Here is a 26,701-nt window from a genome sequence, read left to right as displayed (position 1 = left end):
GTGGGGAAATGTTCAGAGTTCAAATTCCCCACCCCCACCCCCGAGCGGCGGTTCCCAGAAGCCCGTTAAGATGCGCGTAACGTGGGTAAAAGTGCGTTATGATGGCCCGCGGGGTGTCCCCCCCCCCCCCGCACCCCCTCCCTGTCTGTAATCGGTACGCTCGCAGTCAGAAAAGCCGTGTTTATTGGCAAGGCGGCGCAGATATCCGACCTGCGCTTGACAAGAGTGAAACACGGCCTCGGCAAATGATCTTAGCCGCTTATCAAGTGGAAGCTGGCAGCCGTCCGCGGCAAAGCACATCAACATTTTCCCTCTCGCGCCCTCGACGTGCGTTTGTTTTGGTTTTCTTCCCTTTCTCTTTCAACTCGATGCGTCGTTTCCACAATGTTTACGAGGTTTTTTTGGGGGGGGCACGAAAAACAGGCAACAAAACTCCTGTTTTGGAAACACGACGTGATAAACAAAGAGCTTAAACGAGACGAACGGGTTTACGGCTGACCTGCTGTCTAAATGTTTGCATAAATGCTGAATCGTCTAAACCGGCCCACTTAAAAAACAAAAAACAAAAAAAAATTCCTCCTTTTGCCTTATCACACTAAAAGTATAGAAAATCGAGTATTTTTTAAAAGATGTTTTTTTTTCTCTTTAAAGCAGCTTCAAGCCGTTTCATTCCCGTCAACAGCACTGGCAAAACACAGTTCTGTATATACATTTGCTTCAAAATATGAATCTGGATGTTTTTTTTCCCCCCTCATTAAGACCTAACCAGGGCAAAGAAAGCGAGAGAGTCCTCTTGGTTATAAATAGTAGTCGACTTAAAAATCCCTTCTGCCGGTAGGTTCTTAATTAAATATGAGATCCAGATAAACGCGAACCCCTGGGATTCATTTCGGCATCAGAAGAGACCCCAACAGTTACATTAACTCTCGTTTTTTTTTTAATCATAAGTATATTTGCAGAATAAATTTCAACATACTCTCGAAATGTAAAAAAAAAAAAAAAAAAGTAGCCTTCCATACAATAAATATTTGATTCCCATCACAACATATTTCTAAATCGATAATCATCAGAGCTGAAACGATCCCGTTTAAAGTTTCCTGGTGCTCCGAGGCAGCAAAACAATCATCTTAAAGCGGACGATATCCAACGCTAATTATAAGCCGATGCACCGGGGGGTACAAGCAGCTGAGAATAGCATCTCCTCACAACCCTGGAAAAACAATAGGACGCCTTCCTGCTCTCCTACGGCGGTGTTATGGCCGCGCAGAGGATGACACAGCGCGATTGAAACGAGCCGGCCGGTTCAATTAAATATCCACAATAAACACATTCGAACGCACCGTTTTTCAGACTTCAACCGATCGGGCTGAAAATGCCATTTTGCGGCGCGGCAGTAAAACGCGAGACGCTCGGGTATTCGCGGCGGCCGGCGCTTGAACGCCGCGTGACGCCGTTGAACGCGCACGGTTGCCTTTTTCTCGGCGTTCGGCGGTTATCTCGAACCGCGACGCGCGAGCGGATCGGACCAACGCGGACCGACGTCGCCCGTCTCGTTTTCGACACGTCGCTCTCAGGAAGACCCCGAAGGGCTCTCCGCTCATGATCTAGGCCACTCCCACGGATGGCCATAGATTGGGGAGAGGGCGGGGGGGGGAGAGAGAGAAAAAAAAAAAAAAAGCAGTGAAACGGAGAGTAAATTAGCCGGCCGCAAATAGAAACCAAATGGCAACACACAACAGTGGCGGCACACGGTGACAGTAAACGTTACGACGTCGAGTGGCGCTGGGCAAAACGCCGTAAATGCCTTGACAATAACTGCACTACGATAATGGCTCGTGACGCCGCCCGTGATTGAGCGGCGATACCCCCACGAGGCGCCGCACAGTCGCTTCAGTTGTGTTTGACCGAGAAAAGACAAGAGGGAGCGAGACGTTCGCCAAATCTCGATAACCGGGTCAGACACATTCAGGTCAGAGCTCCGTCTCCGTGTAGACAACTGCCGCATTTTCCCCGTTTGCCGACCGCAGAACATGGAAAAGGGATAACACACCCCACCCCCACCCCCGCGCCCCCTCCACAACCCCATAATGTCTCGTTAAAGTCACGAAGTCAGCTCGTTAAATTCAGTTTTTAAAACGGTCAACAGTGAAAACTCGCATGGAAAGAAACAAACTAAGTCCTAAATGTCCCTTTAAAATGAATGGGAATATTTACAGGGACGGGATTGCAGAATCAAAGTTTCCATTCAAATCTGAGCTCGGAAACTTATTTGTGTACAACTTGAGAAAAGAAACAGGCGAGCGTGGATCAATTTTCTGCACCGAGTTGGGAAGACAAAGCCGAGTGAACGTCTTTATTAATGAATCCGATTACTCAGTCCGCATGTTCTTCACCATCAACAATCTCTACCTGAACATGGTGGGTGGTGGGGACCATCAAGAATCCCACCTTCAAAAAGAAGTCTGGCTTAAAAAAAAATATATATATATATATTTTAACAAAATTTGGCCACAACGCAGCCAATCAATTGAAGTCAAAATCAGAAGCCGAACATGTAAAGAGACGATTGAGGGTATTATGGCAGGAGAAATTGACCTCAAAGCCGAAAGCGTTGTCTGTGTGCACGGACGAATCAATTAGATGCTCTACTAAGATACTGGATCACATGCTTACAGTTAATTAAATCTGAAGATCACTAGTTACAGCTGTTAGACCGATTACTTCTCTTTGCGAGAAGTGTGACAACTCCGCCTCGCGTGAACGTAGCCGAAACAAGCCGGGCGAGTTCACGCAACTCCGAGATGCACATTTTTCTAAATCGTATTTAAAAAATAAACCTCTGCCCCTGAATGAAAAGATAAATTGTCTAAAGAAGCAGCTGGAGGAATTTCTGCAGAAAAAAAAAAAAAAAGGAAAATCGAGCAGCACAATCCATATATTACCTCAAACAGCAGCTAAAGCTAAGAGATGCTGCGCCACAGGAATCTGGCTTTCCAAAAAAAACGTCTGCAGCTCCATGAAAATAGGTAAAAACGAACATTACTGCGAAAAATGACAAGATTACCATCTTTTAAAAAGGAGGACTTCCAGTGTTTCTTTCACTCTTGAGGTGTCCTTGTGCCTCGGGATCACTTTGTTAAAAGCAGCATATAACCACTGCTTAATGTGTGAATGAATGATGGTTTGTATCGGTCCTGAACAGGCGCCGACAGACCATCTGTCACTGTAGAAAACCTGCTTGCATGCTGTAGCTCCATCATCATTACGTCGCTGTGCCTCAATGATTTTTCTGTCCTGTGCAATTTGGTGTCCCTATTACGGATCAAAAGAAAAAAAAAAAAAAAGGTATCGGTGGAATTTAGTTTGTTGACCTCGGTTTAAAAATCTACGCGTCAAACGGATATTGATGCGAATTCCCCTGCAGCGCCGTGATTATTCACACAGTTATGCAAACAAAGCAGCGATGAGTTATGGGAGAAGACAGGTAGTCACACAAGTAAATGATGCACTTCGGATAAACTTCTTTTGAAAGGAGACCCTGTTCGTGTCAGCAAAGCTTCAAAAGAAAAAAAAAAAAGAAAGAAAAAGAGACGAAGCCGCCTCAGAGAGGAGACGGGTCGGCTTAAAATACTTCCCCTCGTCTGCTCTTTTTGTCTTCGTTATTTGGGTCACGTGACGTACGTCCATAGTGCCGTCGTGACGCGCTTTACTTTATGGTTTTACGGGGCCTGTCTAGACTCTTAAGACGTGTCGTCTGTAGTCACTATTTCCAACATGCGTGTCCAATTATCGAAACGCTAAGGCCGCACGGGACGGAATGCCGTCAGTCAAATTGGATTTGGTCGGACAATAGCCGATACAAAAAGTCCGTCTGCTTCGGTTTATAAATCAGCTTGTGGAGGAGGTGTCGCCCTCCGTCGCGCTTCCTGTAGCATCCGTTGACCTCCCCCAGTCGGGGCCTCGCTGACCCTGTCCTGCCCCAACAACTCAACCTAAGACACACACACACACACACACACACACACACACACACACACACACACACACACACACACACCCCGACAGCTAAGAGGTATTGCGGATTGGTCGGGGCGGGTTGGGGAGAGGGGGGGGGTCGTCCGGCGACATCAGGTCCCGACCCGCCGCTCGGTACTTGAAACCTCGGCTTCACCTCGGTCGCCCTCTGGTACCCAACCGTCCCCTGAAAAGAGTCCGCGCGACCCCCATTAACCCCGCACCCGGCGGGCAGCATGACCCACATGCGGATATCTGTACCATCTGTCATCGTAATGAACCCATTCGCAGCTCAGTCAAAAGCTTTCCGGCGGGTCCGACGCGAGCTCTCGTTTTTCCCCTCGACTGGTCTGAAACGACCGCGGGGACGATCCGCACGCAGAAGGGAAACGTTTAAGTTGCTCCTTTTTCCCCACCTAAAGCCAGGCGTCTCCGGGCAGCCCGCACGCTCACAAACAAACAAATAAACAAACAAACAAACGCGATCACACTCGGCGAACTCGCGGCTCCTTCACCGCCTGTCGGTTTTGTCCTCGAGGTGAGCAAGTCCTGAGAAAGAAAAAAAAAAAAGAAAAGAAGAAGAAGAAAAAGAAAAAGAAAAAGAAAAGAAGAAGAAGAAGAAAAAAAAAAGAAAAGAAGAAGAAGAAAAAAAAAAAGAAAAGAAGAAGAAGAAAAAAAAAAAGAAGAAAAGAAGAAGAAGAAGAAAAAAAAAAGAAAAAGAAGAAGAAAAAAAAAAGAAGGCGAGTTTACGATGTTCAGCAGCTGCGGTCGGTATTTTTGTAAAAGTCGGAGGGATATCTATACCCGCTGAAGGACAGAACGAGAACACGTCGAAGCGTGTCAATGAGCACGGTGATAGGCTGACCTTTGCTGCTGCAGTTATTACAGCTGCCATATTGGATAGAGCGGAAGGAGAGCCCCCCCCCTCCCCCCGCTGTGACTTCTGTGCGTCGGGTTGCGGGTTCGAGCGCGCCGAACCATTTTTCTGACTTCTTTTTAAAAAAAAATTTTACAAAGAGGAGATCGGATGCCGATTGCACACACAGAGCTAGTTGGGCGGGCGTATCGTGTCCCCTGGCCTGCGGGGGAACAGGGCGGGGCGCTCTTGTTGTTTCTTGTTAAAGAGTCGGGACTGATGTTTGACTTTTGAGAACTTCACTTCCGCGTGAGCAAACGCACACTAGCACAGACACGACGGCGTCGAGACGGCGAAATTCAAATCCGAATAAAAAAACAAAACAACAACAAAAAAAGAAAAAAAAACACAAGCGAAGACTGGTCGTTCAATGCCACAAATTGATTAGCGGGTCTCCTGCAGGGAAGATTTATTGTTGTGATAAATAGGGAATAGATTCCAGCAGCGGGAACATACCTTGTCATTTAGGACTCAAGCGCCTGGATCCCAGTGGAAGGCCGACGATAGATCCAACAACAATTAGGTTATCTAATAAAAATAAAAAAGACAAAACACAACTTAAGTAACAGCATAAAACAAACCAGTAAAACACGTACATTTTCAAACGCGTCAGTCTGATTTTAACGTAAAAGTTTCCCCTCCGCTCCAAAATATGTTTTTGAGCTTCACTGTGCAGAGTTAAAAACTAGAAGGCGCTTTAAATGAAAATCAGATTTTTTTATTTTTTTTTAAAAAGGCACCTATAAGCACGATTTGTGACATCACAAACGGGCAGGAAGCCGATCCTGGTCCGACGTGCAACAAACGACAAGATTTATGATGCGGAAAACCTAAAATCTCCAGTATACGTGGAAAATGTACTTTACGGCATCTTGTGTGCAGCGGTTCAACTTTGGGGAATAAAACTATATCTGCATGTTCATAGTTTTTGTAATTTGTAACGAGGCAGAAGGATTACAAGACATTTTAAGGAGTTTTACAATGTCATTAAATGTATTTTAGTGGAAAAACCATGTCGGGCACAAATTCTAATTAAAAGTAGATTTATTTTATACACATTTTTTTTTTTTTTTTAAGTGTCTGGAGGGGATCTTTAACCATCAGAATAACCGTGGAATTATATTGCAATAACTGAGCAGTAGAATTCAAAAGCAGCCAACTCCGAAAGACCTTTAAAATACATCCATGGTCGTGTTTTACGATCCATTACACAATAATCTGTTTAACGTCACAACATACTAAAACTTCACAGAACCCGCCTCTCACGTTACATATTGCTGTACTGGGCATTTGTGATGTTTTGTAAAAGCTGATGGAAAGCTGCCCAAATCTAAACTGATTAATAAGCTTGTTAAAACTGCACGTTTCATGGCGCATGTTAAGTAGTCAAATTTAGGTCAAGTGAAGTTTTGTTTTTGGTTTTTTTCCCCTCCGTCGTCGTGTTAAGTTATGCGTGTTAGGGGGTTTGCTTTTAAACTGCGGGAAGTTAATGTTCATTATGTTTGACAAAAGAAAAAAAAAATTGATTAGTCAGCAAATGTTTCTGTAACTACACCGAGCTGTCGAACAGGGGTGGAATGTATTAAGTCTTATGGGCCAGGATTAGACCTGCCTTAGGACCCGCATGAAACACGTGACAAATGAACTTCCACCGTGAACAGCTCGGTATGTTTCACGCTATGCTAATGAGGGTTTTCGTGAACAAGTTCCTGGGAATTCAACTTGACTCTCGCCTGAATGGTGTGCACGTTTTCGTTTTCCCACGAAAACCGGATGAGCACAACGCGCGAGGATAAAGCCCCCCCTCCACCAACGAGGAAGAAACGCGACACGGCCTCGCTTCTCAGGTGGGAGCGCACAACACGGCAGCATTGTCCGTGCATGTCTGGAGAGGCATTAGCCCTGCCAGCTGATCTGAGACGAACTGAGCCAGCTTAAAAAAAAAAAGATAGGATCGTCCCTCCGCCGCCGCCGTCGAGCACAATGGAGCCATAGAGTCAGGAAAGAAGGACGCGGAAGGGGAAAGCGGCGGCGGCGGCGGCGGCAAAAGTGGGGAGGAGGCAGACGAGAAGGAAAAAGGAAGAGATATTTCGACTTATTCACAGCCTCTCCCCCAATCAGCTGCTAACACATTGGGCCGCACTGACACTCGTTAGTTTCTGCTCCACTTCCTCTCGGGGCGCCTTTATCCTCATCGCATCTATTTGGGATACTGAATCGTGCCGAAAACAAATGGAGAAATGGAGGAGGAGAGGGGGAGGGGGGGGGGGTGGGGAGGACTGAGGAGGGAGGGGGGAGGGGGGGGTGAAGGGTGGGAACGGCAACCGCTTCCTCTCCTGTTCTCCTCTGCAGCTGCTTTGCCCCGTTTGCTGCCGACGGCCATTCTGTGAAAGTACCCCCCCCCCCCCCCAAAAAAAAAAACAAAAAAAAAACAAGAGGAGCTGCGGGGATGGAAATCACCTGAATCTTGTTTACGCGAGCTCTGCCAACGAGGAAGCGCTTCACGCAATTGGATTCATGCGATTCGGCAGGAGAGAATCGCCTGCTGATAAAGCGACTGTAATTAAAACTGACGCGTGTACCGCAATCTCCCTGCACGTCGTCGCCTTAAATCTATATCTGTAACCTATGAATAATAACCATCTCGACAGTAAAGACACCGAGGAAAACCCACACTTATCTGTTACACTGCAGAGTACAAGAAAGAAAACGACGGCCTTCACTTTGCCAGTGAACTCAGGGGGGCTCACATCTGTGTGAAGTCAACGGAGCCAAGTAACAGGGATGCTTGTTTGTTTCGTTTGCTATGGTAATAATGTCATTATTTTTGATTACTGGGCTAATTGAGTCTCCATAATACCAATTTCTCTGCTCCTCGTCTCGGCCTGTCAGTTCCTTCGCTCCGCTAACGGACTCGGCAGAAACACTGGCGGGCGAAATCTAATTTCCGCTCGTCCTCTCCGGCAGCCGTCCGATAAGGGCGTTGCGAGCGAACGCGAAGGCCTACGACGTAGGTGCGTTTGTTTTACGACATCGTCAGTGACGGGAGACGGTTGCAAATCGAGGTGGGCACAGCTTGTAGAGGTTGTTGGTTGGTTTTTTTTTTGTTTTTTTTTCCACTCACAGAACTGTAACCGGTCACCTGACATCACAGGCGAGGCGACGGCTTATCGGGGTCAGTGAACGCAGCGCCGATGTTCAGCCTGTTAAAAAAAAAAAAAAAAAACCACGCATCCCACTGCGGTGATTGCATGGCGCCTCTTTTAGTGGTTCCACTTCGCCCGTGGACACAAACAAAATTCAAATCTCACTTTAATGATACCACGGCTAAGAGGGAGCTGCTTACAACGGAGATGGGTCGAACAAGGAGGACGCATTTTGGTCATTTTGCTAATAAGGGGGGATGGGATGGGATGGGATGGGATGTCCGCGTGTATCCAATACCAGATGTGCGTCGAGGAGCATCATAAACCGCACTGAAAGGGGCCGCTTACTTCCTTTCGTAGTACGTGTCGGCAGTTGTAATTTCTGTGCGTCACAGTGTTCATTGGATGTGTAAGAGAAGCGAAAACAACAATGACACGTGGACGAAGGAACAGAAACAAGATGAGTCGTACAGCATTTATATCGCAGAGTCTGCATTTTTTTTTTCTCCCGTGTGAACCAGCCGTCACACGAGAAAACACAGAGGCGATGATGTGCACGTTATTTATGAACAAAAAGCACGCAACAAAATAAATAAATAAAAAACGTAATCACAAATAGACACTCGAGATATTTTGCAGGTTTGGACACCGAAACCGGATTTGAACTTCTCCAGCTATGAAGCATGGCTAATAATTTAGGACCACTGTGCTAATCTTTTTTAGGTATGAGGAAGTTAAAGTGGCAAAAACAAAAAAGTTTCCGAGAAAAAAGATTTGCAAGCTGCTACCGAGAGAAAACTGTAGCTTAAAATGTATAATAGGTTCGTCACTACCTCATACATAAGTGTATTAAAAATAAATTGTTTGGCTACATGTTCTGCAGTATGAGATGAATATGGATGAACCAGGCTGCAATGAGCCCAATCCTGTTCCCAAACCTCATGAAAAAGAAACAAAACAAAACAAAAAAAACGTTCTCAGCGCACCGGCTTTGCTTTACTGCAACAGTAAATAAAATCCAGTTCGAATATCATACGAACCAAACCGACAATGCGTCGCCCCGGCACGCTGCGCATAAAAATCAGTTATGGCTGTACAGTATGAAGACGGCTCGTTGCAGAGATACTCCGCTTATCTGCAGCTGTTATTGCAACAGACATTTGCTCGCGGCGTTTACTTCCAAGAACCTCTTTTCTTTCCTCTTTCCCAGTGGTAAACAAAACCCTTTCAAAATATCTTTCCATTGCATAAGTTCCTCTAACAAAAAGGTCAAAAAAAAAAAAAATTTGATTTGGTTCCCATGTGTTCTGTACAGTGAGTTGGAGCTGTTCCTTTTATTTATTTATGTATTTTTTTTTTTTTTGGGGGGGGGGGCGTTTTATTTAGCAAATCGAATGTACCTGCTGACAGACAGCAAGGCTGAATGAGGCGGAGACGCATGTATTTGCTAACTGGGTCACAGAAGCAGAGGAAACATTGGGTGAGGGGAAGGGAGGGGAGGAGAAGGTGAACGCACAGATGTATTAAAAAATGGGAGAAATGTTACGCAGATTTACAATTTTCCACCAAAAGAAAATAACAAAAATGAGTCAATGTAGACTCCCAAAGGTCGTGGCGGACCATCCATCGCCGTCATCTCTGTGAAAGGCCTCCGTTGCTCTTTACAAGGCTATTCATTCAATGTCTTTATCTACAGGCATTAAATGTGCATCACTCCCTATCTGTAAAGCCAGCAGGCAACAGACCAAGGGGAAAAAAAAAAAAAAAAAAATCTATAAACACATCCTACATACCGTGCATCTGAGTGATACATCAATCCCGACAAATAAAATGGTGCTTAAAACGTTGCTGCTGTCCCGCAATCCCTCCTCAAGTTGTAAATCAAAAGCGTGCGCCAAGAGACGAAACACTGCACGGTACTTTCAGTTTTAATGGGGAGCCAAAAAAAAAAAATTTTTTTTTAAAGTGAAATAATTCATTAACGCTTGATGCATCTTCCACAAATGTTTCTCTTCAAGAGCAGCCAGATTTTGTGCGAAAAGGGCTTTTTTAAAAAAAAATTTTTTTATTTTTATTCTGCCTGAGATGGGTCAGTTGGACTAAAAAAAAAATTAAAAAAAAAAAGTTGCCATGAATTATAAATATCAGCCCGGGACATCCCTAGTCTGAAAATAACCTGCTACTCATCAAGTTGGCCGTGCTGCGTCAGTTATCCCGCTGAACTTTATCAAGACTGTGACGCAGAGAACTCGGTTTAACGCTCTTCTGTACGCGCATGCGCGTCACAAAAGAAAAAAAAAAAAAAACATCTTTAATGCCGCTTTGTGACAATTATCTTCACACAAAAACAAACCAAAAAAAAGCTAAATTCCTGCACACTTCTGTCGCTCCCCCCCACCCCTCCCCAAGTTGTGGTTTAAACCACAAAATGGTCCAATCTAAGGTAACCGGTGTCTGTAAATCACATCCAATTCTTTTCTACTCTTGTTCAAGCTCTCACCTATTTTAAGGAGCAACATGAGCACTTGATGACACACGCGCACACACACACTTTGTGCTATCACTGGGCTCTGCGAGGGGGATTCAGAGGGATCATTTAAAAGCCCAAAGCGCTAATAAAACAACACCACGCAGACAAATGTGTACCCAAAAAAAAAAAAGTCGGAGCACAAGCACAAACGTCACATTTCGCGAATAGCTTAAACAAATACGTCGCACCAGTTTAAACACCGACGCTTGTTTGGCCAGCGGAGCGATGCAACAGCAGTTGGCTGAAAAGTGTCCACTCTGTTTATCGTCTCCCGCGTCGCAAGTCAAGCTGGAACAGATGTGACACGATCCACACAAAAAAAAAAATTTTTTTTTTAAATGAAAGGAGGTGGGGTTCGTCTTCTGACACCTAAAGTAGAAATGTGCGGATGAGCAAAAGGGCCCGGTCACATTGACGACACCAGATATAGGACGCTCTGGTTCAACTTGAGCTTCCCCCACCGAGCTGATGACATTTCTAAAAGGGCAATTACGCTGTAGGTGTTTCCGCAGAGTTTAAAATGACAACAAAGGAGCTGCTGACACAAAGAACTTGAAATTATTGAATTGCTGGGGTGGAGCGTCGACTAACCCCGATGTTAAGAGTGGGCTTATTCAAAACGGTATCTGCACGTGGTCCAATTTGACTGGTTTGTGACACTGTTTTCGAGAACGGCACAATCTCTACGATGACACACCGATTCCCATACGGTGATAATTACTTGTGATGTGGTGTTAAAAATAATACGAGACGGGACGATACATTTTACAGTTAAGCAGTGGCTGGACTGTTCCATTTCACTGAGGGGTGGTACACTTTGTTACGCTCTTTTCAAAAAGTCAATTCTAGGAGGCTAGGGGTTTTCATTATCAGCGTTATTTTATTGTATGTCATTTTTCTCAGTTATCTCAATCTAATCAATCATTTGGTGTACAAACATTTCTAACCTTCAAGGCCACCAAATGACTTGTTTTTAAATCAGCCAACAGTCCAAAACCCAAAGATAACTATCACAAAAAACATCCAATCAATTAACAAGCCAACCAGCAAATTCCCACAAGCTGCAACTATGTAAGATTTGCCCTTCTGGCTTGCAAATGGATTAAAAAAACAACAACTCATTAGTAAAATAGCAGCCTATTAATATTCTATTGATCAAGCAACTGATTAATTGTCTAATCCTTTCTGATCTAACGGGGTAATTAGCATAATAAGATAACTGAAAAGCTAGCAGATACCTGCTAAAATAAGCCTAATGCTTCTTTACCAAAGAACAAATAATAATAATAATAATTTCAACAACGACAAATTCAAACTAACAAAATAAGGCAAATCCATGAAAGTACAGCAGCTGAAAAATGGTCGGCATGGAGACCAATGATGAAGATGTGAAGACACTCGGTCCAGACGAAACGTAGTTTTGCTTTGGCTGAAACGATAACATCAAAAGGAAATTTGAACTGGAATAAGTTTTTTGTCCTCGACTCTACCAAATTGTGACACGAAGACTTATTCACCTGCCAGCAGCAAATGCTCGAAATAAAACACACATTCTGGCCCGTTCGCAGAGGACAAACTGAAACGGCAAACGCCGGCTCATTTCCTCGTGCGACACGATGTTTCTCGCTGATTGTTTAAGGATCGCGACACTCGATCACCTTCCAACTCATCAACAACGTCACATGAGTGATTTAGTCACTGAATACGTGCTCAGTGGACTATTTGTCTTTCCTACTGGCATCAGAAAGGCATGCAAATCGGTTGAAGGTTACATGTACTGAAGAGGAAATGAGCAGTTGTTTGGTCACACATGCAGGTACCTTTAAAAAAAACAAAGTGTCTAAAGTGTCAGACAATCACTTTAGTAGCGTGCACAGAGTTCAAACTGTACTATTTTTTTCAAAAGGAAATCACTTTTCTCACCTACTTAAGAAATCACAGCCATTTTCTTCTAAACTGATCTGCCATTGGTTCACAGTTGAGGATCTTCATTCACTGGGTCCAGATTCAACAGGCATTAAACATCTTACGGAAGCAAAGGTGCCCTTCAACTTGGCTTTTAAAATGGCATCGCCACCAAGGGAAGTCAAAGCTGCCGCACAGGGCTATTTAAAAGAAAGAGAAAAAAAACAACCCGCTTTTAACATGGCTGACCCAAGTAGTTTATTTGTCCAATTTAAATTGAGATATATGTGGACTTTGGATGAACCATTCTGCAGCCAGAGTAAAACATTTTACGTGTAATAAAGATAAGGAAACACAGCTTTGCCGCTGTTGTCGGGTTATCTGGTCTTCGGTGTCCCAAGAGGCGAAACAAACGGCAAAGCCGGTGCAACAAAACAACTTTGGTACGAGTGTGAGAAAAACAACTGTACAGCAGAGAGCCGCTGTGAGAGTGACCCTTATCACCATTCCTACTTCAGGTCTGCTGTAAATGATCACATGAGGAGCTTGCCGAGTTATTCAGTACCTCCCTGGGAACATACCGCCGAAGGAAGACTGCTGTCGTTCGTACCGAACACACCTGCAAACCAGTCAAATACTTGCATATTTTTTTTATTCTTTATTATTAATCAACTGATGAGTGAAAATGTGGCTTCAAGACCTGTTTGAAGTGAATAACCCCAAACTCTGGAGAAATCTGAAAGGTTAAATGATGCATCCCATGAGTCAATGAATACCTGGATGGTACCCCTGCGAACAGCTGGCTATCAGTTGCTGAGATTAGGGGCCTACAACAATACCAAGTGGCAGCTGATAGCTCCGACTGTCTGTTTACGTTTTTATTAAAGCCAGGAAGGCCTTTGAAGGCTAATCAGATACAGTATCTGTTTAAATACACGACACTTGTCAAACTCAGGGTTTGCGCGGGTTTTTTAAGAAAGCTTCTTGATCCCGAGGGGGGTCGGGTATTGGGTTGGGGAGGGGGGGGGGGCAGTTTCAGGCATCCGGTAGATTATATACAAAAAAAATAACCAACACACACCAGAATAAAGAATAAAAGCACATGAAAACACAGCAGTGAGGTGATAAGTCTAGCCACTAGGACGAGAGCTGTCATCGTGATAAGAGTATGTGCTGACGGAGGTGGTCCTTTACGAGTGAGCAATTACTGCAAACAATATATATATTAAAAAAAATTAAAAAAGCTACAAGATGAGGATAGATATTTAAACAAAAATACACAAATTCCAATTGGCAGCAGAAGCTTTCTCTATCAACTTATATAAATGCAGTGTTTGTAGTTCACATTTTTTTTACAAGGGAGATAACCTCTCAAGTTTGTTGTGTGTTGCAAAGACGTGCATAAATATGTCCAAATCAGTTTACATTCTTTATAACTTGGAATTTCTTGCCTAAAAAAACTTTCACTTTACATGGAAAAGCTTTACATCATAAGAATGATATAAAACTACAAACCTCCACCCCCCCCTTTTTCACAGGCTTGCTGCTATTTTCACCTGAACCCTGTTTGCATCAGGAGATTGTCTCCAGTCTTGGAAATAAATCTCCTGACATCATTTACCAGAGATGACCACTTTACAAAAAAAACACACTTACAAACCAAAGTCAAACCTGGTCATGGATGGACAATGCCAAAAACAAAATAACAACAACAACAACAAAATCGAAACCAACAGATTAGTCTACCTCCAAAAAAAAAAAAAAAAATCTTAACAGGATTAAATTGGACTGGGAAACTAAGTGCGGACAGTAATCTGATTAGGGAAGTGGTGAGAAAATGAAAACGCCGATATGTTGAGTGTACGGCGGACTAATCCGTCGAAGCAGAAAGGCTTGAAGGTGCTCCGCAACAAAAGATGGGACTACTGCTGCTGCTGTTGTTGTTGCAGTGCAGCTGTTGGGACTGGTGTAAGAGGGGAGGGTGGTGGAGGAGGAGGGTGGAGGGAGGGAGGGAGGTCGGGGGTGGCAACGAGGTATATTGACCGATAGCGTTAAAATCGGATCTTCTGCTGACTGGGGATGAAGAGGAAACAATCGAGAAACACTGCACACACACACACACACACAAAAAAAAAGGTGCAGCAGTGTACAGCTGTGGATGAGAAACCGTCCGAAAACACACACACACACACACACACACACACACACACACACACACACACACACACACACACACACACCACCAAAAACAACCCCTCACCGCTGTATTAATCCACGAGTATAATCACCACCATTACTAAACCAGTAGGATTTAGAGGGAGACTCTAATGTTATAATAGCAGTTTAAAAATCAATTGAATTAATGTAAAAAAAAAAAACGGAACAAAAAAAAAAAAAAAAAAAAAAAAAAAAGGGGGGACGGATCTCACCGATACTCCGCAGCTAGCATGAATGTTAGCATGTTGTAAAAAGGGGGGAGGAGGGAGAAAGGGGGAGGAGGGGAGGGGAGGCAAAGACAAACAACCAAAAAAAAAAAAAAAAAAAAAAAAAGGAAACTTACCTTTAATTACCGTCGAGTCGGTGTCTCATTTAACTGACGTCCAGGTTACGGGCGAGTTCGCTTTCCTATCCGGGGAGTGCGTCGAGAAGTCGGTCTTTAGCATGAGCGAGCTTCGCGGCAGTTTTCAATAGGTTTCTGGTGGGGGGGGGGGGGTGCTAAGCGCTAGCAGCTAAGCTATCGAAGCTCTGCCCACTTTAAAGAGCGGCTCGAAGCTCGAAGCTCGGCCCAGCGCGCACATTGTCCTCCGGTCGAGCCGGACGAGAACTTGTTTAAACGTGCACGGTTTGTTTCCCCCCCCCCTCCCCAGACTTTATATAAAAAAAAAATTAAAAAAAAAACACAAAAAAAGAAAGAAAAAAAAAGTAATAAATCTTCCAAAAATGTTGACTCGAGGCGAAAACTTACAGCGAAGGCGGAAGACGAGAGCAGCGGCGGCAGGAACGACAACAACAACAACAACGACAACAACAACAACCAAAACAGTCCGAAACTGGTGCGGAATTAATGACACGGGACATTTAAAAAAAAATATCCAAAATGTCCACGACGTTCAGCGGGGGGACACAAAAGGAGGAGAAAAACGACCTCCGGCGGGGCGAGAGCTTTTCCTCCAAAGTGTGCCGCACCCAGATGTTTTCGCTCATAATTTTCTCGTGCTTAATCATTTGCGGTATAAAAAAAAAAAAAAAAAAAAGGAAAAAAAATTAAATTAAATTAAAAAAAATTATGCACGCGCTTAACGGACTCGACGGGAAGCCTATAAAAAACAAAAACAAACAAAAAAAAAAACGTGGGAGGCTCGTGAGAGCGTTTTTGTTGTTGTTGTTGTTGTTTTTTTTGCCGTTTTCCGTCTCTCTGCGACCTCTGTTGCCTTTTACGCGCAGGAGAGGGCTTTCCGCCGAGAAGTCGCCTTTCCAGCTCCGCCGACTGCTCGCGCGACGATGCTTTCACTATCTCACCCAGACACCGCGAGTGATCCTCCTCCTTCCTCCCTCCCTCCTCCTCCTCCTTCCTCCTCCCCCCCAGTCCACTGTGGCTTTTTTAGGTTATCCGTCCTCCAACCTGAATACGTCTTGAAAACAACCAAATATGCAAATCAGGCAACGAAAACAAAAAAACTATGTTTTTTTTTGTTTTTTATTAAAACTCATCTACATGTATATGAAAGGTTGTTTTGCAGATTTACAACAATGTTGACTTGTTGTTTTTTTTTGTGTTATCTTGTGGCGCCCCCTGGTGGACATAACGTTTTTTCCTTGTAGAGGAATTTTAAATTGTTTAGCTTTCCAAAATATAATGTATAATTTTCTTTCTTTCTCTATCGAGAAATCTGGAGGTATCTCAAAGTTTTTTTTTTTTTTTTTTTTTTTTATCACCCAACACCTATTAAGGATGGGATTTTTTTTTGCATGACGTGATAAGACATGGGCAGTAACGCCGTGTGAGGCACCTTTGCAATGCATACCTGTGTAGTTTTAACACACTGTACTGTAGTGAACCTTTGACATATGGTAAATGGTCTGCACTTGTATGCCGCTTTATCACCCTGAAAGCGCTTTACTCCGTTTCCCCCATTCACCCACTAATGGAGCTGAGCAACCGTGCAAGGTGCTCGCCATCGGGAATATATTCACACGCACCAATAGGTTGCATATTGCTCTGTTACCCTGTTAAAAAAAAAAAAAAAATCTATGATATTTAACTACTTTAATTACTTTAAAGTAATGTAACTGATTGCAATTGATTACTTTTTTTAAACATAAGTTTTTAAACTGTTAAAATGAAGCGGAAAAGTCATAATTTTTTTTTTTTTAAAGTCACTTTAAACGAGGCCATTTTAAACCTCCCCAACTGCTTACTCTTTTTAAAGATCTCTTGGTCTTGGTCTGTTGAAGACATTTTGACATGTAAAAGTAGGAAGTGCGCAGGTGAAACTGAGAGCGTTAAAAAAAACAAAAAAAACAGCTGTATTCCCATTTAGATTAACTGTTTGCTGCCTCGTATCGTGCCGTCGTGGATTTCCTGGGACGCCGTAAGCCACATTTGTTTCACCTGTGATTTTGCCTGCTATGACAAGTCAAAGTGTCTGCTGTGGGGGAAAAAAATGAAAAAAGGAGGGGTGGGGGTGGGGGGCGATTGTGACACGCTGGCTTACTGTCACCCTGCCATGGCTTTACTGGGACATTTAAATAGAGAAGCGCCATTGTTGCTGTAACGTTATTAGTAACACCTCTGCTTTCCCGAGTTCAAAATGAGAAAAAGACATCATTGTACGTGTCCCGGAGGAGGATTGTGTATTCGAACAAAGGCAGAGGCGCAGGTAGAAAATGAAGTACAAACCCGCTGAACGCAGCGATAAAACATTTTAAAGCGAAGACATTTTCTCTGCTGACACAAAAACTGCATACAGACGATAGGAAATATAAACTGCTTCAACCCCCCCCACCAAAAAAAAAAAAAAAAAAAAAAAAGATTCCGATTCCAATTACGACGTCTGTGTTCCTTATGACTTGGTCAGTCCTTTGCACTGAAAGAAAGCGTCCTCATGCGGCGAACGTCCCAGGAAGGTTTCCAGCATGTCCATCCCGTCCACGGAGCCGCCGGCCTCCAGGATCACCCTCCTGTACTCTTTACCCAGCTGTGTTAAAGGCACGCACGGACACATAAAGACACGTTTTCACAAAATATTTTTTTTTTTAAAAGGTTCCGATCAAATATAAAGATGTAACGGACCAACCTTTGGATTCATGATGCCGTCCTTCTTAAAGCGGCTGAAGTATATATCGGCGGAGTAGACTTCGCTCCACAGGTAGCTGTAGTACTGACCGTCATATCCTCCGGCCAAGTGGCCGAAACTGGCCGTCATGTTGGTCCCTGCAGATCAACGGATCTTTGTTATCACGTAAAAGTTTGAATTTGTTCGCATATCATGAACGTGAATTCTCCCCCCACCCTCCCCAAAAAAAGGAAAAATTTTACCAAATGAGCTTCATACAGGAAATTAAAGACAAATATTATTCCTATAAGATTTAAATCATGTTTTGGGCATAATCTAAGTAGCCTTCATTCGCCCTGCTACCGCTGACCTGGTGTAGCGGGAACTCCCAGGATCTCCTCGCAGTGCTTCGCAAACACCTCAGCCGTGTCCGCATGAGAGCTGGTGTGAAGCGACTGGTCCACTTTACTGAGGACCACCTGACGCAGGTTCATCAGACCTGAGGAGGGACAGGAACGTATCAGCGGGGACTCTTTACCTCTGCATGAACGTTGTGTTTTTTTGGGTGTTCGGGAGTCTGACCGGTGTTGGCGACTCTGGAGGCGATCAGTTTGTCGAGCAGGTGGTCTGGGATCGCGGTGCCGTCCTTGTAGTGGCGAGACATTCTCCTCAGGGGCTCCTTCTCCCAAACCCAGTTCTCCAGCATCTGAGACGGCACCTCAACGAAGTCGGTCTCCACCAGAGTCCCACTGAACTCCGAGAAAGTGGTCTGACACAAACAAAGGAAACCGTCAGGCTTCGCTCATTCTACTTTACATACAGTGCACGGCATGCAAATGCAGTGAAACCTCAGACACAGGTGTCTTCCCAGTGGCCTACCTTCGAGCAGAGCTCGTGCATGACGTGACCGAACTCGTGAAAGTAAGTCTCCACTTCGTGGTGCTGGAGGAGGGAGGGCCAGCCTTTCCTGGGCTTCGTAAAGTTAGCCACCATGGCCGCCACGGGAAGTCTGCGCTCTCCATTGGGTCCTCTGCAGCCGGGCTGAAGCCCGAAGCAGGCGGCGTGGCCGTATTTTCCCTCCCTGGTGAAATGTCACAGTCAGGCTGAGTTTGAGATCACGAGCTCTATGCTGTGATCTTTACGACATACTTCCCTTAGTACACTAAACTTCCCTTAGTACACTAAACTTCCCTTAGTATACTAAACTTCCCTTGGTACACTTAATTTCCTTTACTACACTAAACTTCCCTTAGTACACTAAACTTCCCTTGGTAGACTTAATTTCCTTTACTACACTAAACTTCCCTTACTACACTAAACTTCCCTTACGTCCCTAAACCTCCCTTAGTATACTAAACTTCCCTTAGTACACTTAACTTCCCTTAGTACACTTAATTTCCCTTGGTACACTTAACTTCCCTTAGTACACTAAACTTCCCTTACCACCCTAAACCTCCCTTAGTACACTAAACTTCCCTTAGTACACTTAATTTCCCTTAGTACACTAAACTTCCCTTATTACACTTAATTTCCCTTAGTACACTAAGCTTCCCTTAGTACACTAAACTTCCCTTAGTACACTTAATTTCCCTTAGTACACTAAACTTCAAAATACATCACCTGCCAAAATATCTGCAGCTTTAATTACTTTACCCAGAAATTAGCGTGTTTTTGTGCCCGCTGTTTGTCACACTCAATAATCACACCAATTCTTTGTGTCTAATAGCAGCTTCTTGAGATGCCTTAATTTGAAAATTCATCACGCCGGTGGCCCCGCCCTCTTCCTCCACGCAGCCAAGATAGCGACCGTCTAGGGTGGAAAGTGCCCAGCGTTTCACACTTCTTCTTTTTTTGGGGCCCGTTTTGAGTGCATCACAGAACACAACACTGGTCTCTGATAGCCTCAATCGTACGTTTTTTTTTTTCTAATCTTACCATTTACATTTTTACGCAGGAGAGGGTGTACGGAGGATTTTCTCGCCTCACCTCGGATGCAGGTCCATGTAGAAGTGACCGACCTCCTCTCCCGTTTCCGTGTCCCGGGCCGAGTACAGCTTGACGTTCTCGTGCCACGCGTGAGCGCGCTCCACCTCGGCGAACGTGAGGCCCAGCAGCTCCTGGTAGATGCCGAACAGCCCTTCCGTCACCACGTCGAGCGGGAAGTATTCGATCAGCTTGTCCTTGTTCACGGCGAACTTGCACTGCTCCACTTGATTCATGTAGTAGGGTAAGTCCCAGGCGTTGATCTGCCCGTCGTACCGCAAGCCCTTCATCAGGCACTCCCTCTTCTTCAGCGCCAGGATGTATTTCCTCTCCTTGACTCCGACGGGCTTCAGCGTTTCATGGAAGGTATCTGTATAGAGGGAAAAAGGTGAATCTGTACGGTCATTGGACAAATTTCAATGTTTTGCGGTGTGTATTATTTATTTTTTTTTACTTGATTCTAATTCTGTCCGATCTGTCTTTTTTTTCCGCATGTAAATCTCTTATTGTAAAAGTACTGGAATTATTCTCGCTCCCTTTTCGTGATCAATACATTCATTGATTTAAAAAAATAATAATAATTTTGTTACACATTGAGATCACGCTTACAAGATGTTTCTCTCTTTGTCTCCGACTTTGTTTTCCCCTCTGAGAACTACTTTGACAAAATAACAGTGTCCGAGGGCTTACTTATGTTCAGTAACATGTATTCACATAGCTGAGCTCCACCCAAACCGGCTGAATAAGCTTCTTTTATGTGAACAAAAACAAACTGATACTCAACACACACATTTTGTGTCACAACAGCATGAATTCAACAGCATGTGCATGATTTTTTTTTTTTTCTGTATCTACATTTACGCAGATGTTCCCTAAACGCCTACTGCAGTGCACGCAACTCGTGTGTGGGCAAACTGGTTTTGAAAAGTGTCAAATAAACCGCTGTAATATAAGGTTTTAAGAAATCCGGTGCACTCGGCTGGACCCTGTACGAAACCGGAGGGCTTTTAATTTGAAAAAGTCACAGCATTTAGCCAAAACTGCGCTGTCCCTTCGATCTCTAACTCACTCAGTAAAAGACACTCGCTTTATAGCTCCGCCCCCCTCGTTGCGGTCCAGCCGAAAATATGGTATTAATGTTATTTTAACCTAATTTATGAGAGCCCGTTCCTTTCCAGCTCAGTGTCAGAGTCTCTGCCGGCGCTTTGCAGGCGAGGCTGCGTGTCGCGCCAGTTAGCGTCCTCTGATCTCTGCGTGTCAGTCGTGGCAGACACGGGGTGGAGGAGAAGGAGGGGAGATTATCCACTCGTTAATCGATCGCGTTAAGAGCGGCGTCGTTCTCTCTGACCGGTGCAACAATAAATAAGGGCTTAAACGTATCGCAGAATGCACTCGCTCACGTTCGACTGGTAGATCGAACAGTCGGAGACATCTGCTCTGAACCAATCACAGCTCCCGTCATTCAATTCCCCACATTGCAGTCCTCCTATTACCGACGTTATAATATAAAGTCTCCAATAACAAACTCATACATGACCACAAGTGTCAGTAATTTATTAGTGTAACATACACTTGCACTTGGACGCGCAAGGGGTATGAAGCGTCGCATTTCTCCACTTCCTCATCCATCTGACGGATTCGGGTTGGGTTTTGAAAGTCGTAAATATTCCGGTGATCGGATGGCGCGGCGCTTCATCTTGAATGTCAGTGGATGTTTTGCGTGGGTGCGTGACGGCCAAAGAGGCGGCGTGTCAGATGGCTCGTACTTAGAAAGTCAGACACATTGCTTGCATTTTTGGCCACGTTAATTCCCAGCACATAGTTTGCGTGGCTGCTGTAACCAAGTAGGCCTGCGGCTTTCGCCCTCAGCTGTATTAACTGTTCCAGGATCGCCGTATTTACCTGAGGAAAAAACAGAACGAAGAAATGCCAATCAGTTATATCATACAACGGGTACCGTTTTACAAAATATGTAATTATACTCAATAAACTTACTATACTTGGGATTACAGTCCTGGTTCGTTTGGAAACATCTTGGAATATCGGTGGTATCGTCAGGTTGAACGTGACAAGCAAATTATTTGAGTAACGACTTGGTCATAAATACAACAGCAGAACAGCTGCTGGATCTATTTACATTGCGGCCACTTAAACTCGCAGTCGATAGCAAATGTTTTGTCTCGTGCAATAAAACGTGTTCATGTGTTTTCGTACCCTGAATCCGAATATGTTTTCAGAATCTCTCTATCACCTACAGTCTTTTTGTTCCAGCATACTTCTATGTTGGCATCGCTGGACTCTAAAGAAGGATGTTCCTCAGCCCTGTCTATGAATAACTAATATGCAATCTCTCACTTAAAAACCAGGCAAAGCAGATCGGAACTGAGTGCATAAAGCACGATAAGGTTCACTTGCTTTAGTTCGTGGGACAAAATAGAAATGGTTGCAGAGTGCAAGTTGTCTGTAGGTCTGTTTCTATCATGTCATTGACGACAGCAGGCCGATTTCGTGCTGCAAACAGCTCGGGTAGTTTTCAGCACGTTGTTCCGCACAGGAATCTGCCGCATGCAGCTTTTCATCTGACATGTCACAGGGGCTGCTCCATCTTGTACCATCACTTCTCGTATTATTGCATATTATGAAATTTGCCCCACGCATTTTCCTGCAAAAATCCCTGTCAGCACTAACCACATCACATTTCCCGGGGCTGGGTCACAATAAAAGCCCCCGTGTGTTTCACCAGTGTAAAGTGCCGGCAGCAGTAGGATGTGTTAGGTTTGAATCAGCGGTAACTTAAGACGTCTCTGATAAGGCCTGCGTGAACATGAACAGTTAACATTCAGGCTCATATTAGGGAGATAAAAGTTGGATTACAAGCTGCCCTGTTTCCCCCTGAGTGTGTGAAAGCCATCTGAATCTAGCGCCAGGAATATCAGACTTAAGTAAGCAATGGTTTCAAAAATCTTAAGCTTTCAAACGACATATCATATTTCACAGTACTTGCATGTAACATGATCATTCCACCAGATGGGGCTGCAGGTATACATACCTGTTGTGTAACACGGCCGTGAGTTATGGTTGGTAAAGTACAAGACACACAGATTCGCTATCGGCCTCCAGTTACCTCTTTACACCTGCTGTGAAAAGCGGTTTCCATCCTCCTCCTGGTTTCAGGGTTGTGACACCTCTTCATCAAGGGGTAGTAATGGGGATATTCCAGCGTCACTCTATACCGACCCTCCTCTGTCTTCTCCAGTCCGTTCAGATAGCTATCGGCGAGCCCACCTCAACGAGAACAACACAAACATGTGGTAAAAAAAAACAACAAAAAAACAACATCTGAAACATATTCAGGATAACAGTCAGACAGGAGCAGAGTTTTATGCAAATCGGCTTACCGAGTTCACGCTCGGAGAAATCAAGAAACGTATTTTCCTCGTTCAGATTCTTGTTGAACTCGATGGAGAGTTGGCTGATGAGTTTGGAGGTACTTTTTATTTCCTTTGGGATAGAAAAAGGACACAGAAAAATGCCATTTGATCTCCCGTGTGTCACGTGATCCATCAAGAATTACAGGCAGGAATTTGCCGTCCATATTGCAGTTTAGGGGGCGCCAGCGAGCCGTTTGGCCACGGCCACTCGCCACGAAAATAACGCAATTTTTCACCAGGAGAGACGCGTGTACCAACTTTCCTGAGTTTTTGAGTACGCTAAAGCCGCCAAAAAGGCATTTACTTTATAAGAAGAAGAAGAACTCCTTGAATAACAACAGGGCTCTCGCACCATTCGGTGATCGGGCCCTAAAAAGTCAAAGAAAAAAAAAGAAAAAAGAAGAAGAAAAGCTGAATTGTTTGTCTAATATCCAGAATAAAACTCTAATACACCAGCAATTTCTAAGTTAAGAGTAAAATGATTGGCGTTTTAATAACCAGTTTAAACACTGCATTCACCTCTCGTATATCTTTAGACAGGTGCAATCCTCTCCTCTGGCCTGAAGTCACAAGTCTGTCCAAGAACCTCTTCTCTTCAGGTGAAAGGTTATCCCCCATCTTCTCCTGTCAAAACATCAACACAGCAGACAAACGGCCATCATTCGATATGAGCCGAATCGAGGTCATTTATTTATTCACCTATTCGCGCTGCGCCTCGGCCAGCATGACGCGAGGATGTGGGGCCGCTTGGCTACTACTGGTCGGATGAGATCGAATTTTGCTCCCAGGCTAAATAAGAACCAGTGGTGTTGTGGGGGGAGTGGAGGGGAGGGAGGGGGGCAGGGTGTCACACGAAGCCGCGGTATCCTTGATCTTAATACAAGCTACGTCAGCGGTCGCTCACTTATCACTTGTCGGCGTCTTTGGCTGACTTCAAATATTTAAAACAGTTTATCATCGGCGTAGCTACTGTGAGAAATGCGTCCGATCCTCACACGTCAGACGTTCGTAATTAAGAATATCGAGCTACGACACATCGTTAACTTAGCGGACCGGAGGCCGCTGGCGACGGGTAAACGGGGGGGGGGGCGCTACCTGCAGAGCAGTGATTCGTTCGAACACGTCTTCCCGCATGCTGAGCTCCACGTCGAACTCGGACAGTATCTTGTCCGCCTCCGTGCTCGCCGATCGCACCTCCTCGGAGGGACAAACGTACTGAGGGAAGTCGAGAGCGTGGCGCGATGCTGAGAGAAGGGAGCAGACGCAAAAGAAGCAGCGACAGTTACAACGATGGGTTTAAATATTTAGGAAGTAAACGTGATTTTTTTTTTTTTTGGTCAGGAAATCCCACGAAAGGACCGCAGCAAACAATGAATTAGTCCGTCTCTTGATGTCTCCGATTTCCTGAAGATGTAAATATTCAAAAACAGATCAGAAATATGTTGGGTTTTTTTTTTCTAAAGGCTCCGAAATTCCCTGAAACCGTAGTCAAGTGTAGTTTTAAGCAAATTGAACTCGAATGCAAATAAAGGGTGTATTTGTGTGGGATTATTTTCAGCCGAGGATGAACACGCATTTGGTACCTGGGTGAAACTTAATACATCTAAATGCATCGACTCCAAATAAATTCTAACGACCACATAGCTGCAGCAATTACCCAATTAATGAACTCATAGCGTATTAGAAAAATTAATCTGCAACTATTTTGATAAAATGTTTGCTTTCATTGTTCTTTTCTTAGAGAAATAATCAGTAATTTAATCCATAATGAAAATCTTCATTGTCTGAAACGCATTGTAATACAAGAACACGGTTTTCCGTTGCACCGGCGTGACACACTTGATTCTTTTTGGACATCAACGGAGGCGATACGGAGGTAACGTTTGTCGGTGGGAGGAATTCATTGTTGGGTTTGGTCTTTTCACGGGATTTAAAATGAGTAGAATACACCAGATTTATCCTTTAGGGACTTACATGCATAATCCAGCTTTGCATTAGCCAAAGCTTCCAGGGTGTTTTCAACGGAGACGGTTTCTACGTTTAGAGAGCCGACGTCATCGTAGGCCTTCTTTATTCTGCCGACCAGGCTGTCCGTCATGGCCCTGATCTCATCCGGAGACAGGTCCCACCTCAGCGCGGTCCTCCTACTTCCTGCCTGAGAGCAGCTTCTGGCCGATATCCCCGACTTACTTTCGATGATCATTCTCAGGGGAGGTTTAGAAACCCTGGAAGGAAAGATTAGAGATTTCATTTAAACTTCAAACTGTAGCACAGTAATTGTCTTTAATCAACTCTGAGAGGATTTAACCTGTCAGCTGTTGTTATTTAACAAACCACTCTTTCTATAGGAGTAATGCGAGCAAAGGGTGTCTCTATGACAAATAAACAAAAATGAAACTGCAGGGTTCACATTGGTAAATACTTTAGTGTTTAGTTTGTACTTTGGTGGATCAGATTCCTTTACAAAATTGATTACATTACAAAAAAAAAAAAAAAAAAAAAACATTGTCACTCAGGAAATCTGTTTTTTTTTATTGCCCAGTTGCCCTGGTTATTAAATAGATAATTACTAATAGCCCAGAGGAGTATGTTAAAAGCCCCACAGTCAACATGGGTGATTGAGATACAAGAGCATTTAACAAACCACTTTATAACAAGATTACAAAATGAATGCACCGTGATAATACGATAAAAGCAAAATGGGTTATTGATATGTCAATATTAAAAAAAAAAAAATGTTTTACTTCATAATATCAGTAATAGCATCTGCCCCCACCCACCAAAAAAAAAACATAGTTCGTGCTCCAGTAATTAACAGCTATTTCCTATTGAAAAGGAAGGATTTACTGCGAACAGGTGGTCCAAACACAAGCAGTAAATTCAACAAGGTCAGCGTGGAAAACGTGCTCGGGATTTTTTTTTCCAAGCCAAGAGGTGACCTTTTCCCCATGTCCAATCAGTCAGTGTAGAATTTCATGGCAGGGCAGAAGAAGCCCTTTAAAAATAAAATAAGAATAACCGCAGTTCATAAAAAGCTGCGGACTAATTGTTCGGACAGTTTTGTCAAAAGTGCAGCTGCAGCAGAACAGCTGTTATAAAAAAAAAAAAAAAGTAAAAGTAAAAATTAAAAAAAAGTAAAACCAAAGGCCGGGAAATGTCACTGTAGCAAAACTTCTTACGTAAAACACAATACACGGCAAAAAAAAAAAAATTTTTTAGCTGAATGGGAATCCACTCATCCGTAGCACATATATAATAACACGCAAAACACTTTTATATTGACGCATACCTGTAAAGCGTGCGGCAGACAACAACTCTTAGCGCGCACATGCCTGCGGGGTTTCATGCGGCAAAAAAAATAAATAAATAAATAAATAAAAACTAAAACAAATGTCCTTCCCCTCTTACGGTAAGGTCAGTCCTCGCAGCAGCAGCAGCAGGAGTCTTTCTCCCTTTTCTCACGTGGGAAAGAGCTTCTCGTTTCCGCCTGTCCACGCGCA

General features: G+C 44.0%; 1 protein-coding gene across 3 annotated transcripts; it reads right to left on the bottom strand.

The window, feature by feature from the left end:
• Positions 1 to 16,202: 16,202 nt before the first annotated feature.
• Positions 16,203 to 26,701, bottom strand: nln (neurolysin (metallopeptidase M3 family)). 3 transcript variants are annotated; one of them, XM_069700898.1, is made up of 13 exons: positions 26,610 to 26,701; positions 25,176 to 25,426; positions 24,297 to 24,445; positions 23,721 to 23,825; positions 23,169 to 23,271; positions 22,895 to 23,055; positions 21,537 to 21,672; positions 19,774 to 20,140; positions 18,667 to 18,868; positions 18,370 to 18,556; positions 18,158 to 18,286; positions 17,809 to 17,945; positions 16,203 to 17,709 (listed from the first exon to the last, which is right to left on the bottom strand). In XM_069700898.1, the coding sequence occupies exons 2-13, from the start codon at positions 25,402 to 25,404 to the stop codon at positions 17,575 to 17,577; spliced, it is 2,040 nt and encodes a 679-aa protein (XP_069556999.1). In that variant the 5' UTR covers positions 25,405 to 25,426; positions 26,610 to 26,701; the 3' UTR covers positions 16,203 to 17,574. The 3 variants fall into 3 exon arrangements, with proteins under 3 accessions (XP_069556999.1, XP_069556998.1, XP_069557000.1); XM_069700897.1 differs by having other exon boundaries at positions 26,491 to 26,660; XM_069700899.1 differs by lacking the exons at positions 24,297 to 24,445; positions 26,610 to 26,701 and having other exon boundaries at positions 25,176 to 25,265.

This window comes from Brachyistius frenatus, unplaced genomic scaffold, assembly GCF_029030835.1.
Source record: "Brachyistius frenatus isolate BFR_SWC_R1_liver_20210118 unplaced genomic scaffold, ASM2903083v1 Contig_35, whole genome shotgun sequence".
Classification (NCBI taxonomy): domain Eukaryota; kingdom Metazoa; phylum Chordata; class Actinopteri; family Embiotocidae; genus Brachyistius; species Brachyistius frenatus.
The sequence above is the reverse complement of the archived record's forward strand: the minus strand, read 5'-3'. Positions and strand labels throughout refer to the sequence as shown.